This window comes from Pithys albifrons, chromosome 6 (genome assembly GCF_047495875.1).
Source record: "Pithys albifrons albifrons isolate INPA30051 chromosome 6, PitAlb_v1, whole genome shotgun sequence".
NCBI lineage: Eukaryota > Metazoa > Chordata > Aves > Passeriformes > Thamnophilidae > Pithys > Pithys albifrons.
Genome location: NC_092463.1, coordinates 30,778,919 through 30,796,799, shown reverse-complemented (window position 1 = coordinate 30,796,799; position 17,881 = coordinate 30,778,919). Strand labels below are relative to the sequence as shown.

Genomic DNA, 17,881 nt, shown 5'->3' with positions numbered 1-17,881 from the left:
CAGGTATAGCAAACTGGAGAGTTCATTACCTGAGAGACATCCCACTCAGAGGGAGATTGCTGGTTAAATCCTGCTGTCATCCAGGATAGCTCAAAGAATCTCATTTGGGACCACTGCTTACAGGGTCGCAAGAGATGACTTTAGTTGTAGCAATTTTCAACCTAGGCCACAAATCAGGTCATTAATTTTCTTTGAAAGTTTGATAAAAAAAGAATTGTTCCAGTTGGGTTGTTACGCAGGCAAGAAAAATAACTTTCCAAGGATGTTCATTAGCCCAAGTGCTGTTCATCAAGACCAATTTCTGAAATCATAGTGTGACCTGAGGTGTGTTTGTGGGGGTGGCAGTTGTACCCCCACACAATGTTTGCAGAAAGTCAAGACTTACATATATGTATTCCTATATATGTCTACAAGAAAATTCAAAAAGGAAAAACAGTGATACAACACAGAAAACCTGTTTAATCACTTTTATAGTTGTAATCACTTTTGTAGGTGGTTCTCACTGAGTCATGGGTTTCTCACTTGGCTGTGATCTGCTGTATTATACCCAGAGCCAACAAGAAAAGTTAGTGAGGCAAATGGAAGACAGATACAAAAGAAACTTAATTGAAGTTAATGAGAGCTTAGGCTTCAAACTGAGATGCTGTACTTAATGTTTAGTTTTCCTGCCAGCCTTCTAGTATAAATGTAAAACCCTGAAAGTCATAATCTTGCAACAGTAGCTCATTTGAGTAACACTAAGTACAGATGAATGACTCTTAAATCAATAGACTATGGATTCGGTCCATCTAATGGCCCCTTGTAATAATGTTGAAAATGCCTAGATCTCCTAAATAACTAAAGGGGTCACGGTTCATATTTCTAGGACAAGGTTTTGTGGATTTTTAAAGTGCAAGTTTTAACTTAATAGCCTAGTTTTATGGTCTGATGGCTGTGGATGAGATGTGTCTGAGATGCTGTTATCATAAGGAAAATTGAAATTACAGAAGTGACTTTTCTATGCTCTCGTATAACATACTTTATCCAGGTTAAGCAAATTAGTTGTACTTTTTCATATAATGACTAGTTCTGTCGAGCAGCTTTTAAACAGCATTTTTTTAGCATCTGTTAAGAAAGTGAATCTTCAAAGCCCATGCAAGTGAAATAAATCAGTCTTATGCCAACAAAATCATTCACAAATGAATTGATCATCTCCTTGTTCATAAATTACTGTTTTAACATGACAGTGTCATTATGTCTGTCCTGAGTTATCACAGGTCTCTGAATGCTGTTTTACTTCTCTTCTTTGCTATTCCAGTTCCTGTCTGCTTCCAGGATATCCTAATTTGTGACTTGATTCTGTAAAACACCTGATATGGTTTGGATATGTAGCTGAAATTTTTCCTCTTCACTGGAATCTTTCCAGTGTCCCTGTTGCCAAACTGTATGGATCTGTGAAATCTCGTCTGTGGCTTCTAGTCCAACAGTCATGGACCTGGTTGGATGTGGCACACAAATAGTGCCTGAGGATGTGAGTTGGGTGCATGGAGATATGAGAAGCTGACTGGTGATGATGTAGACTGTGGCCTGTCATTCTTCACAGAAAGTCATTTGGGTGTATAGGGTAGTAAGAGCATATGGATATGGTAACTGTCCAGCTTTGCCTGTGGCACTTGAATGTGCCTTGCTGACAAAGTGAAAGAGGGTAAACAAAACTATGTGGCCACTGCTATGTGAAAAAGTAAGAAACTGTTCCTATACGTGGTGTCTCCCATTTGTACTGCTAATGCACTGCACTCAGATCTTACTGATATAAAGGAAAACAGTGTCTTCCTGGCATGAAAATTTGCATTATTTTATTTTTTTAGAGTATAAATTTTAATCTTTGTGTTTGCAAAAGTAGCTGTCTGAGGTAGAGAAAATCAGATGATTTCCTCAATTTCCACTTTATTTTGATTCTAGGATGATCCTAAAAATACAGCAGAGCAGAGAGATTCCTGATAGTAACAATACAGTTCTACTAAATTAAGTAGAAATTTGCTAAGCCATCTAGACACCTTAAGTGTATCAGTCAATTTGAGGATAATTTTTAAGATCAGAACACATTAGGATTTTTTCATGACACTGAGAGCCACCTTAGATTAGTATCTTGGCAACCTTATTTTCTGTAGTGCACTTTATCTTGTATTTTATACTCTGGGTCTTAGCAGGTATTTGGGTAGTGAGAATATCTTTGTAAGAATTGCCTCAGGCCATGAATAGCATTTCTGATGCTAGTGCGATTAGTGGAGAAAAAATTTCCATTTGCCAATAAGCTAAAATGAGTTGTTGTGCATTATTGTAGTTTATATCAGAGTAGGAGGGTTTTCTTCAGTAAAAGGAATTATTAAAACTCAATAAATTATTTTTGGTATTATGCTGGTATGAATTTGCTGTTTTCAGTAGGTATTATGTTTTATTGCCATTTTATCTTCTCTTAAAATCCTGACATGCTAATGGAAATGTCTACCAAAAATCTAGAAAATACAGAGAAAGGCAAAGATGAAAGCTTTAGGAGACTGGAGCTAGCTCTCAGCATCTTAGAATTACTCTCTTGATTAAGTTTTATGCTGCATATTAGTTATGTTTCAGTTTTGTCTGCAATCTGTAGGTTTTTTTCTTTATTGTGAGAAAAGATATGCAATCGAGGATCTACTTTTACAATGATGCTGCAAATAAACCCAAATTTCTATAACACTTCTCATGCCAGCACTAGCAGAGAGGAATTTACATGCCTTAGAATCTCATTTCAGTGATGAAGGCCTCATGTTTCTCCATCAAACCTATTTATTTCATATTAATTTTTTTCCATATAGAAACTATCACATAAAAGCTTCTCATAGGATTTATGACAAATATTTCTAGAGCCTTTCTGGCTACTGGTCTCTTAACTTCTACCCATGGTTCTGCCTCAGTTGGTAGTAACCTAGCTAAAATTCTCTGAAAAGAATTAGAATAGCCCAGAGTCTGCTCTAACTTGCATTGTTACCCAAATATAAGCCCAGCAACAGAAAGCTAAGAATGACACAAAGTCTCCTATTTCACCATCTCCTTCACTAGAGGCACTGCTGCTATTCTGGGATATCAAAGCAGCTGGGTTGCTGAATTAACCATATTTTTCTCTAGTCATGAGCTGAGAATATCCATGGAAGTTACTGTAAGTTTTGCACAAAAATCAAGGGTAGTACATTGGCCAGAATGTGTGCTAAATAAATATTTACACACAAATCAGAATGCTACTGATGGCTTCTTTACACTTTAAAATTCTAAATATTTTAAGAAGCATCTGTTGCTAAACTGAGGCATCATTTTTGAAAGTACCCATATTTACTAAGTGGAAGTACACATATTTAATGAGATGAGCATGGTGACAAAAGCCTTGGACTAGAAGAATGCACATAAATAAAATAGTAAAAGCAACACAACATGATTGAATTAAAGCTATAATGAACAGGCTGAACATTTAATTTATGTGAATATTAAGTAATATGAAGGATAAGCTATAACCCTGTCATTGTGCCTAAGCTTTTTATATGTTGAAGGATTCCTCTAATCTTTTTTGAGAAGCTTTCCCAAATTTTACTTACCTGAAAGCAGGTTTAAAATCAATATACTTCTACAATATCAACAGGTAAGAGACATGCTAGATCTCATACTTCTTTTCTTTAATGTACTTTAATGTACATATTATTCTATTTCTATGCTGTTCATCTCCTTATCCCTTTCAAAAACTTATATTTACTTTGCAAGGAATATTTCAAAATATTGCATATTCATAAACACTTTCCTCCTTTGGTTAGGAGAAAAGCTGAATGTACAAGTTTGCATATATACAAGATGAGACCTGAAATTCTCACGTGTGAAGATTCCTGTTTCAGAGCTTTTCAGAGGAATGCCTCTTGAAAAAACCTCACGTTTATGTGTAAAAGTCAACAGGCTAAGATAAAGGCTGATTTTAAAGTGATGCGTTTCCTAAGCTTTAAAGGCTTGCATCACGGAAAGCCTCAACAGCCTTGATCATGCACTGGAGCCTTAGGCTTGGCTTAAAATTGTATAGATGGACTAGCAAGAAAATAACACTGGATGGGAGGGCATGGAGCAGTACAACAAAGCTGTCGCTGAACTGCTTTTCTGTTTCATAAGAGTGGTGTTAGCATGCCCTGATCTATTAGGGAACACTCTCCAACCCAGAAAGATTTCAATATCCTCAATTCTGTCTCACATCAGGGGAAACTGTCACTTCTGTTCCCCTGGCCACCAGAACAGGCAGCAGTAGAGTTGTGGTGGTAGCCACGCCATTGTTCCAGATGAAAGAGCCAGGAGTAGTCACTGCTGCTGTGCTGCAGTGTCCAGGCTGAGGCACATGGGGAATCATCTGTCCCTAGCACAATGCTTGCTTGGAGGAGAACAAGTCAGTTGTCCATCAGACAAGATGCCAGTTTGTATTTCTGAAGGAATGTGATGACTCAAATGGGTAAGGTAATGCCGTTTTGCACCGAGTGCAGTTCTGGTATTTGTTACCTGCTTTGGAATAAAACTTTCCTGCCAGAGTTTATATAGGTGCAAGATGGTATTCATACCGGCTCTTCATCTCAGTGCAGGGTTTATTTATGTCTAAGAAGCTGAAGGGTAAATTTCTGTGTGAAAGAGAAACAATAAAAAGTAAAATGGTATTTATATTACATTATGTGGCCCTGTTGAATCTAGTTTCACTGATCATGTTTCACTGACGACCCTAAAAAAGTAACAAACAAAACCAATTTTTATTAGAAATCTTTATCCATGAATTGTTTAGAGTTTTCCTTGCTAGAAATTAATTTCTATGACTCTGGGTAGAACCTAAAATAATCTAAGAGGTAGACAAGACAGAATGTAGAACCAACCCCTGCAGATTATCACTAGGTACTTCCTGACCTACTTAAACTATGTTCAGGAGAGTATCTCTGACATAAAAGCAGGGGCCAGCTTCCTGGTGACCTTGGCATAGAGTTTACAAAGAAAAGGAGAAAAGCATATTTTTTTTATTTACAATAATATAGAAGGGCAAGCATCCAAAACAAGAGCTAATTAAACAAGAAAGCACAGAATATAAATTGACCAGGACTAGATACACAGCCTACAAATGAGTAATAGTCTTGAAAACTGCGTCTACTCAAATGTGTGACTTTTAAATAATACATGACTTCATGAATGAATTAACAGATTTTTGAAAGGAATATTTGATTTTCTTGGCATGTTAAGTCAATGAGTACAGAAAGATGGAGAACTTCACAGAAGGCTGCAAGGATGATGGGGTACAGGGTATTATTTCTCCTCAACTACAAAGGAGTTTTGGGGTCAAAAGTGTCAGATGTGTCTCCACTGGGGGAAACTGAGCACAGGCAGTTTCCCATAGTAGGGGTGAGAGTCGCAGATGGGGACATAGGTACAACACTGGTTGTCATTATGCCTGGTCTCACCACAACTCTTTAGAGGTTCCCCTGCTTTTGAGGCTTGAAAGGGATGTATTTTCCAAAGCACTAATTCATATTTTTGCTACTCATTTGCAGTCCTACTGTCCCAGCACTCTCTAACTAAACAATGCACTTTATACAGAAAAAAATTAATGCATTATTTATAGGGAAGGGTCTTTATCACTTTATTTAACATTGTCACTTAGGGTTGTAATTACATTGCCTAACATTAGGCATCTGGTAGTTTCTGATATCAGAATCTCTTTCAGAAAATGAGAGCCCTTAAATTAGTTTTAATTTGTGCTCTGGAAGGACCTCTGTTACCACACTGACTGGATTGACTGTAGTGAGTTTTAAGACAACTGACCTCCTTACTGGGACACCTTAAAGCCAAATGTTAGGAAAATGCGGATTCCTCCTTGAGCTTTCATAGCTTTGATACCATATGGAAACTTGTGGGTTTTGACACATGCCTGATGATCTTTCATAGGCAGAAGCCATGAGATTTAAGTTAGCCTTATAAGGCTGTTCTAGAAAATTTACCAAGTCCAAAATGCATTTGCCCCTCCTGATTGTCCTATGGTCTATCTTAAACACAAGTCAAACTTTTGGCTCCTATCTGAGAGCCAATTTCAGATGGTTTCCTATTTTCAGCCTGTATTTGTAGATATTGAACCTACACATTCCTTTGTTTTTTATAACTGATTTGTAGCTTCAGTAGTTCCTTCCCATCTTGTTATTTATCCTTCTAGTTTACTTATGGATAACAAAAAGTACTCTTTATTTTTTTTTTTTTGGTTTGCCAAACTGACACTTGTCTAATACATGCAAATATAAGCTACATATGTTCATTTTTGAGGCAGGCAAATATAAAGCAACCTGATTGTGGAAGGCAACTTGAGGAGGACCCTGTAGGCAATATTTTTAGCTAAGATACAGCAACATGCTTATACGGCTCAGCCATCAAGCTCAGGTGAATTTTATTTTCTACACCTGTCCATGGATTTGCTAGCAGTAGTACTAGGAGAAAGGGCAGACACCAAAAGATGTAGTTATAGTTGCATAGATTTTGATTAGCCTAAGTAAGCATCTTAATACACTGGGTTTTTATTATCAAAATTTAAGCATCAGATGGGCTACATTGTTTCAAATGTATTTGAAGTGCTTTGCATTTATATATTTTTCATCAAGTACAGATCGCTGAAGGTTTCAATGACTAAACAAGACCATGTCCGATCCTTTTCATTTACAGAATTTGTTACTGGTACCTTTGTAACTTTTTGATTTTGCTAGTTTTCATGCAGAAAATATAATATTTTTTTTGGATCTAACATAAAGACATGCAGTAGGCCTATTTGCTTGAATACAGCCATTGTCTGATCCTATTCAAGGTACTGTCATTACTTTTCCCATTCCCATTGTACATTCTAACTCAGCTTCAAAATGACTATTTATTTTAACCTCTGCTTGAAGAAACTAAATGGAGATCACCTCGACAGCAAAACAAAGGAGGTCATATTCAAACAGACTTAAATAGGATCTGCCTGGAAGTTTAAAGTACTCAATTGGCAGGTGCTGGATAATGAGCCCAGAAATAAAGCACCGTGACTTCCCTAGGGAGTCAGTTAATTGCCTCCTTAATTAATCTGTTTACCAAATAGAATAAGTTACTGCAAACCACTCTAAAGCATTACCAAACTTGTGACTTCCGTGCCCATACCCTTTCCCCCCCTCCACCTTTGCCTTTCCTTTACAGTGTACGGACGGATTTCCATAGGCGGACACGCACGTAGATCGCACAGAGCGCGGCTGCAACTGGATGTTTGAAGGAGTGTGTTTTTTCCACGTTAGGACGGACAGAAAACTGTGCCATAAGTCATACACAGAACAGAAGGAGTCCTCCTAAGCGGATTTACTGAGCGTTGGCAGGATGAGCGTGACAGAAACCCGCTGCGTTGGCTGCATCCCTCAATCCCTCTGCATGTACAAGCTCCTGAACTCCCGTGAGTGGCAGTGCCGGCGGGGGGAGCGGCAGGGGTAGGGAGGGGGCGGCAGGGGCAGCGGCAGGGGCAGGGGCAGGGGCACGGGCACGGGCAGGGGCAGGGGCGCCAGAGGCAGTGGAGTGGCAGTGGAAAGGAATGAGCACCAGGTGGCGCTGCCGCCCCGCAGTCGCTCCGCGCACGTGGCCCCGGAAGCGCTCCCGCCTGCGTCGCTCCCGGCCCGGAGGTCCCGCCCTTGCCCGGCGCGGGCTGCGAGCGCCGCGGGACGGGGACGGGGACGGGCGGCTCCAGGGCGGGCACCATGGCGGCGGCGTCCTCGGCCCCGCCGAAGAAGATCGTGGCTCCCACCGTGTCGCAGATCAACGCGGAGTACGTGACCCAGGTAGGGCCGGCGGCGCTGCCGCGGAGGGGGCGCTACCAGGGCCGTCCCCAACCACGGCGCCTCGGTGTTTAAATAGCCCTTGTGATCCGTGAGTGTTGGGGAAAGGGGCTTGTTCTGTCGTAAGTGAAGAGAGATGAAACTGTGTTATGTACGAGAGGGCATTTCGCCCCAGCGCCTCCAGACTGGGGAGATGTACAAAGTAGCACTGCAAAATGCATCAGGGCACTGCAGTGTGCATTACTATAAGGCATGTTTTAACACGTGAAAAGTTGCTGAGAGTTTCTTGTTGCTGAACGTTTTTAGTGGTTTTCTACAAGTCTTTTTTCTTCTCACCGCGTCGCCCCCCGAAAAATTTCTTTCCTTCCTCTTCGAGAGCGTAAAGAAGGTTGAATAAAGTTGGATAGGAAGCTCTTGTCACCACAGCTCAGGAGTCTCGGAGGAGTGATGGCTGCGGCAAATAGCCTTAAAATATTAGGCTTTTATGTAGAGCCTCTAGTTATTTATCTGATTCCTCAATGGAAGCATAATCACTTGCAGCCTGGGATTCGCAGTCTCTGAAGATCATGTTATATTTCTGAGGGATTTATTAGAAGTAACTTAAGAGTAAAAATTGTTTATTATATAAGCAGTTTATACATCTGAAATTTTTCCAGGTAATTACACCTCTATGGGAAAAGGTTCTGGCCTAAACCATTATTTTGCTGAAAAACATTGCTTTTAGAAAGCACAATTTTGGTATCTGTACTTACCATAAGCTGAAATTAAACAAGATACTAGTGAAATAAGAGATGTGAGATGTGATTTGTTGTAGAAATACTGTATCATTACAACTGAAAATGTTTATATATAACCTTTCTCTTTTTTGCTTATACAGTTAGCAAATAAATACTGGGCTCCGCATGTGAAGAAAACATTGTCCTTTGATTTAAAGGTAATTACTTCTACTGGAATTGTTGGTGTGTGAAAGAATGAGGATCAACCCTCTTCTGGTGTGCCAATGTCCAATAGTGCTTATTTTGTGTAAGAGTATAGGAAACTGCTTATAAGGTCAGTAGTTGCTTAAGACACTATAATTTGTTAAATGTAGATCACAAATGTAGGCAAATGTTAGGAAGACATGCTCTAGCAGTGCAGTTCTTTTGTATGCTATTTATTTTGGCCAAGAACTTATGAGGGTAAAAGATTTTTGAGCATTTCCTTTGAGGTTAAAAGATGCTTGAGGAGGTACTACTTTTAGAAATCAAAGACAGATGAAAGATATCGATACTTTGGAACTATGTACTTTCTAAAAGCCTCTTTAGAGAGCCTTGTTCAGACAAGTTCAGTGCTGTTCTGGTGGATATGTGCACTTTGAATGTTTAAAGTTTGGCACCATGTGTTTGGTTTTGTGTCTTGCAGGGTACTTAAATGTTAGGTTTCTTTTCCTTGTGGATGTTTGCCTACATCTCCCTGTCCAGCCTCAGTTTACTTGGTCTCTTTGGAGTAATTGTGATAAAATTTGTCTGTGATTGTTAGAACTAGCATACACATAAGCAGCTGAACTGCATCTCTGTGTCATGTGATGTCAAAGTGTGCTTGTCACAACTGAGTGCTGATTCTTTCATTCTGGTTGAAAAAAATTTTTGAAAATATTTAATACTGCTAAGTAGAGTGTAACTAATTCAGAGTAAGATGTCTTCATACATTTTTAGCTGCTTTGTTCACTATATAAAATTCTCTTAAAAATTCTTTCCCATAGGTCATTGAAGATGTGTATACAAAAGAAATTGTCAGGTCAAAGTAGGTACACCAGTTGCTTTCCCTTATTGGACAACCATTCTAACATTATCTGTATTGAAGTGGTTTCTAATGTTTCACAGAGTATTTTAAAACTCATCTGCATGTTGAAAGCAGATGACAATGATTAAGTGCATTTAAGTAATTTAATCATTATGGTATTTCAAAGTCTTAATGGGGCAAAAAGAAGTTTTCTAAATTCATAATCCTTAAATGTGGTGGTTGGACATAATATTGTTCAGTTCCTTCACTGGTAGTCTGTTGGGTTTTATGATGGTTTTGTTGTGATGGTTATAGAAGACTGCTTCATTTTTTATCACTAAGGAATGCAAAGAAAAAAAAAGGATTGTGCTGCCTTGAGCTTTCTGCTCTTTTCCTGATTGCTGTTACCAGGCTTACAAAAGGCAAATCTAGTTTCAATGAATTGTACTGTTAGATGGTGGAGACAAGGAATCCAAGATAAACTACATTCTATAGCTGTGTGTACAGGAAAGAGTTGTAATTGTAGCTGGAGCTTTTCAGGGGAAGGTTGAGCTCTGGGGAGAATTCTGTCTATTGTTGCTATATGAAAGTAATCTAAGAATTGTGATATGGGGTCAGAGCAAGCTTCAATTCCAGTCACTAAGAAAAAATACCCTGAAATTCACAGACTATTCTGAGTTGGAAGGGACCCACAAGGATCATCGAGTCCAACTCTTAAGTCAATGGCCCACACCGTTATGAACTGATTAAATATGTAATTGTAATTTTCTAGAAGACACACTCAGCTTCTGGCAATTTCAAGACCAGTGAACGTGTCATATTTAAAAGATCTCCATGAATTTTTTAAAATGTGAATTTCATTGCTTAATGAATCTGTCTGAGCATTAACTGCCACAGTGTTACAGCAGGTGCTTCTGCATTCAAGTGGTTGCTATTGCATGGAAATGGCAGGGCAGAAACAATTCCTGGATGTTTCTGCAAGTTTTCTCATAAAATGAAAGTAGGGAAAATACAGCCATTTTCCATGCAGGTGTGTATAGGAAGCTTTCTTCCCTGTGTTAATTGATTACTTTTTCCTTTTTAGGTTTGCAATTAGAAAGATCATGCTTCTTGAATTCAGGTAAGCTGATGGGAGTGAAATTTTGAGTTACTTTTTTGTAGTAACCTGTAGAGAAGCAAATGCAGGACTTGTTATGATTTTGTATGGAGCTGCAGCTACTTGTTACACTTAAAAACCCTCTAGTGAATGTGTGTTCCTGATGAGAAACTCACTTGTCTCTTGTAGCAGTTGCTCAGTCTAACAAGTTTTGCTTCAGTGACCTAGAGGAGAGGTAACCTGAGGAACTACTCACTAACTATGAAGATGACTTTAAGGAGAAGGAGATAAAAACCGCTTGTGGATAACTACTCTTTTAAATAAGTGACAGGTTATGTGGGTGGCAGTAACTAATACTCTTTGTCTCTTCACAGTCAGTACCTGGAAAATTACCTATGGATGAATTATTCTCCAGAGGTGTCCAGTAAGGCATATTTAATGTCAATCTGCTGTATGGTGAATGAGAAGTTCAGAGAGAATGTCCCTGCGTGGGAGGTAACTGATTTCAATTACAGCTGAAATTGACTTTGATCCACATGTTGCGACTTTTGTACTGTGCACACGTACAGTGACAGAAGGGGGCAGAGCTTGTAGTGTTAAAAGGAAAGGGTGCCTCAGCTGGAGTATCTCATGATTTTTTAAACTGTATGTTGTTTCTGGAGAAAGGAATGGACAGATGAAAAATTACTTGATTCCTTCTGGTGCATAAGTCCTTTGTTGTGCTGTGAGATGCCATATATTATCACCAGCATTTACTTTTTTAGTACTTGACAAAAGTTGGGTATTTAAAATTATTGCCTTGATACTGAAAGGAAAAAAAAGGGATTTTTTAATCTGTGGATTTAAGAAGGCACCACTGGAACATAACTTATTATCCAGTTAAAACTTGTGAATATTGTTTTCTAGCTTTTTTGCTTTATACTAAAATAATGTCGTATTATTCGCTTGTGTATACTGTTTGGTTGTCTTTTTGTGTTGGGTTTTGGTGGTTTCTTTGGTTTTCTTTTATTTTAATAGTAGGTTTAGAAATGTTTGTGTCCAGTTCTCACAAGCCATCTCAACAGTGTGAGCCTAGTTAATGCATTCTATGCAAGTGTTATTTCAGAATTACACTTACTTCAATACTAGTGCCTTTATTTCAGTGCTGGCAAAGCACAGATTACTTGTAACTGGCACATATGATGTCTGTCTTTTTTTGTTCTGGAAAATGTACTAATGCAAAATGTTAGGTGTGTCTTACCTTTCAAGCAGCTTAGTTAAATTTGTTACTTGGTACATAGCTGCCCTTCTAAAGAAACTATTTTGTTTTGATGATTATTTAGTTTACCATAGTTCCAGGACTGTAAATAATCTCTGGTGGTTTTTACCTGCTTATTTTTTACAGATCACTTAGAGCTGCCATAGTTTTAGCCAAAATCTACCAATTACCTTCCAATCTGGGACATTTTACAGTATTTCTGTGCAGTCACCCACTGAACATTCGCATGGCACAGTCCAGTCCACTTGTGCTTCTTGTTCAGTTCGTTCTGTGTATCCCCTGTGTTAGACTATGCAGAGGGTGTAGTGTGAGGATCCCATGTCAGGAGGATATCATTGGTCTGTTTTGCTTGTGCTGCTTGGTCAGAATAAATGAAAAATGAGAAAAAGTAATCCTTTTTTTTATAGATTTAAATGGATTTAGAGAACTTAAGCTGCGTTATATGAATGAAGATTGAAATTATTTGTGTAAATTTGACTCGAAATCAACTTCCTCTTCTATTTTCAGACGTTCAAAAAAAAGCCAGAACACTTTCCTTTCTTTTTCAAATGCATACTGGAAGCATCTCTGGTTGAAAATGAGAGTGAGTACTCTCTGCATGAACAGACAGTCCTGCTGCTTTTTCTTGATCACTGCTTCAATAGTTTGGTATGTTGAAGTAACTGTAGTACTTTCAGTGTGTTTATGCTATTATTTGTTAATAGCAGTTTAGTTTGAGCAATTTCTTACAAGGCAGATGAAACAAAATTCACATTTAAGGAAAAGGCAGTACTGGAGGGCTGTTGTTTTGACTTACTTTCTCTCATCATGTTTGCTTTTCTGTGACACAAATTCATAGAAGAGACTTGAAATTGAAGCATTGGCACTTAGACAATTTTAAGGCAGAATTTTGTATAAATTTGTATATTAAAAATGGTGCTTAAAAGAATTATGTATTTATATTTGAAAAGGTGCTTTACACTTAAATGCAGGTGACTTACTACTTGCTCCTTCTAGTTTGCCTGGGAAACAGTGCAACAATTATTTCCATTAGCTTAGCTATTGAGAAAGACAGTGTTTTATTCACTTTTGAAACTAGATTTAGATAATACTTCTATCAGCACTTCTGAGTTAGTTTTAAGAAAGCATGGGACCAAATCGTGTTCTCAATCTGTAGATAAAACAGAGTTAAAGATCCTAAATAGAAAGCAGGGAGAATAATTTACAATTATCTGTTATATGAAACAGTGCTCTGTAATCTTTCTTGCTACTGTGCTTTTTCTTTACTTATATTGCATGTGAGATGTATTACTCAAAATCAGGGTCTGCACAAATAAGAACAAAATTGTCTCACAGACAAAGCAATTTAGAAAGTGAGTTATTTGATTTTGGAATTAGGGATGGTTATGGGAACTGGTAATCATCTTGAACCTTATGTGTGTAGTTTAGGAGGTCGTATTTTTCTGTAGTGTCCATGGTACAATGCTCTTCATTTTAAATAGTTTGATAGTGACTATGGAATCCTTCTTGTAGAGCATGTTTCTCATATAAAATGTTAGGGAGACCAGTGAAAAAGTGCTTGTAAAAGCATACTGCTATTACAAGCTGCACTTATTTGTGAAAGGCAGAATGGGATAGTCACTGTAGTGTTTTAAGTGAAGAGCATTGAAGATTGAAATTTCAGAATGCTGAGAATGGAGTGGAGTATTTGACCATGAAGATATATTGAAGAGGTTAATGAAAGTTTTTCAGTAGTTTAGGAAAGAGGGAGAACTTCGTGGATGCAGATCACATGCAGAGTTGGAGAGAGCGCATTTGAACCAACAGAGAAAATGATGTGTTTCAGATAATGGGAAGAGTGTAGATGAAGGGGGAGAAACTTGTTAAATTAAGGGCTTCAGGAGAGAAAGAATAGAATAAAAACAAGTAGAGAAAGTGCAGTTGGAAAGCTGAGTTCAAGAATAGGAAAGGACTTAAGAAGGAGCCTCAGTTCTCAGCAGCTTTTATGCTAAAAACATTTGCATGGATGAGGTCCCTGCTGAAGTATTGAGAACTGACAGACTCCATGAAAAGAACCTAAAATTAGAAGGTGTTACTGGGTAGGGCTGTAGTGCAGTTTCCTGTTGGGAAATTGTGAAATCTTAACAGAACAACATGAATGGTTTTGTCAGATGGTAATATACGTTAATGTATTTTATAAGATAAGCATATCAGAAAACATAAGAATTAAAAAACCCACATTTTTTTGTCTGTAACTTTCTAACAGGAAGTGGATTTGATCAGAGGTCAGGTGCAGCAGCTCATTTCCTTACCGATGTGGATGGCTCTACAACCTGTAAGCAGAAATAACACTGTAAACTGACAGAGCAATCTTCTGTGCATTATCCAAGTCTTGTAAAGTGAATTCTTAAGGAATTCTAATATTTACAGCATTGCTATAGAATTGCATGTTTGTATGGTTTGTAAAATGCTTTCTGGTTTGTCGCTAATTTCCATGTAATAATTATTATGTAATTTTTATTAAAGTTAAGACTTGTTGCTTATAGCTTCTTCAAACCATAGTCTGAGACAGCTATTTATTTCAGTTTGTTACATATTTTTTCTCTTTTAATGAAAAGACTGGATTGTATTTTCATGTCTCATGAAAACAAGGATTCTTGGTGACTGAATAACATTTTAACATTTCAGAAACGACTGGAACATGAGCTGAAAAAGACACCAAAACTAAGAAAATTCTGGAATCTAATTAAGAAAAATGATGCAAAAATGGATGAAGCAGCAAGAATGCAGTATGTTACTGAAACATTTTTTCCTATTAAATCCAAAGCCCTTATTGTATTCATGGTGTTTTAGCTCAAATAAATAGTTTCAATTAGAAAAAGTGGTTTTTAAAAAAAACTGTGAAAATGGAAAATAAAGATCATATGTGGTCTCCTGGAAGCTGTTCTGTTTTTCAGTAGTCTTTACGCAAAATACTGTTACAGAACTTCGTATTTTATTGATTAGTGAATTTGTGATATCAAATCTTAGAGCTATTGGATGAAAGCATAAAAGTATATTGGTGTAGTTGCTTGCTTTTTTCCATGACCTTTAGCAAATGTTTAGCTTTTAAGCATATAGCTTTTGCAAGTATCTGAATAAATGTGTGTATCTCACCAAAATTAAATGTTCCACAAGTTTTGTGTTGCAGTGTGGTAAGGTGTAGGTAGTGACATACTTATCTTTGACTCAGTAAGAAGCATGGGTTGTTAATTATTTCTGTGCCTAAAAATGTAGACTGATAATCTTTCTGCCTGAATGCAGAGAGAAAAGTTACCATCTAAACAGTTTAGGTGTGTTTCAAAGCAACCTGCTACCATTATATAAATTTTGAAGCAGCTAACTTTGAGTGAAAGCTACCATGTACGTCTAGTCTGCATTTGTGGAGTACTAATTCTTTTTTCATATGTTCGATTTTAGAGCATATCAAGAGAGAAGATTTCTTTCACAGCTCATTCAGAAATTCATTTCTGTGCTAAAGTCAATACCTGTCTCAGGTAACTGATTCTTATGTTACTTTGTTATCTGGTAATCTCTGTTAAATTCTTTTTCTGATACTGAAGCAACTAGTCCTTAGGATGTCAGCCTGAGGTTGGAGACCTTATTCAGTTGGGCTTTCAGTGAAATCTATGACTGCCTGCATGGATTTCATGTAAAAATCAAATTAAATCAGTATTCAAATCTGTATATGGTTTAAAAATGAAACAGCAGAAAGCTACTTTAAACCTTCTTCCATTCAATATGGACTTAGTAAAAACAATATTTCTGGGAGCTGATATTCTTTATTAAGTGCTTAGAGCTTTGAAGTATTTCATGCCACTTAGATGCCTTGTTAACTGCGACCATGCCACCCTGGACACCTGATCTCGGAAGCTCAGCAGGGTCAGCCCCGGTCAGTACTTGGATGGGAGACCTCCTGGGAATACTGGGGGCTGTAAGTTCTAGTCCTGAGAACTTCATTGTCACCATCCAAGCTCACTCAGCTGTGGTAGATGAACCTGAGGGGTTAAAGGGTGGGGCCAGTTCCGCATAGGCTGTGCCTCTCCTAAGAACTCCACTGCACAGGCTCGAGGGGTACACCCACATGGAGAGAGCCCTTCCCAAATTTTCATTTGCCAAGGCTAGCCATGATGATGACATGCCTTGTTAAACAGGTGGTATAAATGCATATCATAAGGTTCGGTTCTGTTAGTACTGTTCATTTACAGTAAGAACAAAAGCCTAAGTGAAGTGAAATTCTGTAATATTTGGCTACTATTGATTATAACTCATTCTGACAGGCAAAATTATATGCTTACCTGATTTAGAGAGGAAAAAGTGTGTACAGGAAGGTGTTAACCTTTTAATAAAACATATTATTATGCTCTAAGCACCACACAATTTGAGTGAAATCACTTCTTGGACTTCTGCTTTTGCTATTAAACTCTTAGCAAATTTCAACTCTTACCTGAGCTTTTAGGAGAAATATTTTGTATTGTGGCTTCCTCAGAAAGGATACCTATCTGTTCTGTTTTCCTAATTATGCAAGACATGGTTTAGGAAGATTTACTTTAACAGTTCTTTGGAGTCTTTAGGAATTAGTTAATCATTAAAGCAGACTTAATGTGTCTTTTGACATGATTCTAAAGGCACCTTAGTAATCACCACGCAGTACCTTTGAATATGGTCAAGGCCTTTGGCACACACCTTAATTGCAACTTTTAAATGTGTATTTTTAAGTATCTGGCCTTAAAAGTTCTTAAGAAGTTTAATGGGCCATTGATATCTTGTGGAACAGTGCATTTTTGCATGTCAGGTGTGAGGTTTTCTCCAAGTAGATAAAATCACTCCTGAGACTCTGGTTCTACTCCTGTCTTACATTGCTAACCTGAGGAGTTTTGGATATAAGAAAGGATTGTTTCAGAAAGAGAAGAATGTGTTAGCTTTGAACATGATTGAAAAGTTAATACTGTAATGTAGCATTTATTACGTTTTTAAAGAATAGTTTAAATATAAATACATTGTGGTGAAGATACATTCTAAAAAGTTACTTTCTTCTGTCTAGGTCCTATTTCAATGGACAAAGTTCATTATTGTGAAAGGTTTATTGAACTCATGCTAGACCTTGAGGTGAGTTACTAAATTGTTTCAGCCTGTTTTCAGGTGTACTTCTTTAGGTTTTTAATGCATAAAGCTATTATTACAGCCTTATTCCCAGTAGCAGGTGGTTATGTCACAGCTGTGCATATGATTCCTTAAAGAGTGTTTTTTTGTCTGTAAATAGGAGGTTGTAGCAGTGCATCCACATTGGGAACTGACCAGTAATGTTTGCAGATGAATTATTAAACAAAACTAGGATCCTAAAGTGCTCAGTGAAGAGGACTTTGTTAGTTGGAGTAGTGGTAATAATTCTGGCAATTGATGATTGTGTGTGACTCTTTAATTTGCTAGAAATAACTCAGAATTATTCTTCCCAATGCGTAATAGGTCAGTTAAAGTATCTTTTCTCTTACGGGGTGAAATCCCAGAAAACAACAGTAGTTCTGAAATGCAAACTATTTCTGTTTGACTAGAATTCATTATTTAGAAGTAACAGGTTTGGTGATTGAGCTTTGTTGCAGGGTAATAGGGGGTTTTGTAAAATTTTTCAGCAGGTACCGAGGAAGTGAGACAATTTTAAGCATCACAGTGCCAGTATTAAAAGGCGATCGTTTACTGGTTTTCACATGAATAGGTATTTATTTAGAATAACTTCACATTTAGAAGGCATTCTGAAATAAAACAGAGTTTTCTGAGACAGCAATCACGGGGAACTTTAAAGTGTTTTGATCTTTAATTCCTTCAGGCTAACTGCCCCGTATTAAATCACTTCAGTAGTCTGTGCTTGTGGTTGCAATAGAATAAATAATTTAAATAAAA

At 37.6% G+C, this 17,881-nt stretch overlaps 1 protein-coding gene across 2 annotated transcripts in view; it reads left to right on the top strand.

The window, feature by feature from the left end:
• The first annotated feature begins 7,698 nt into the window (after positions 1-7,698).
• Positions 7,699-17,881, top strand: part of AQR (aquarius intron-binding spliceosomal factor) — a 50,784-nt gene continuing 40,601 nt past the window's right edge. The window contains exons 1-10 of one of the 2 annotated variants that reach the window (XM_071558016.1): positions 7,699-7,853; positions 8,728-8,784; positions 9,592-9,632; positions 10,696-10,731; positions 11,082-11,202; positions 12,473-12,613; positions 14,211-14,279; positions 14,633-14,733; positions 15,404-15,480; positions 17,028-17,092. In XM_071558016.1, coding sequence (XP_071414117.1) covers positions 7,773-7,853; positions 8,728-8,784; positions 9,592-9,632; positions 10,696-10,731; positions 11,082-11,202; positions 12,473-12,613; positions 14,211-14,279; positions 14,633-14,733; positions 15,404-15,480; positions 17,028-17,092 — 789 coding nt within the window. In that variant the 5' untranslated portion in view covers positions 7,699-7,772. Of the gene's footprint in view, positions 7,854-8,727; positions 8,785-9,591; positions 9,633-10,695; positions 10,732-11,081; positions 11,203-12,472; positions 12,614-14,210; positions 14,280-14,632; positions 14,734-15,403; positions 15,481-17,027; positions 17,093-17,881 lie in introns of those variants that run through there. The other variant, XM_071558017.1, reaches the window with a different exon arrangement.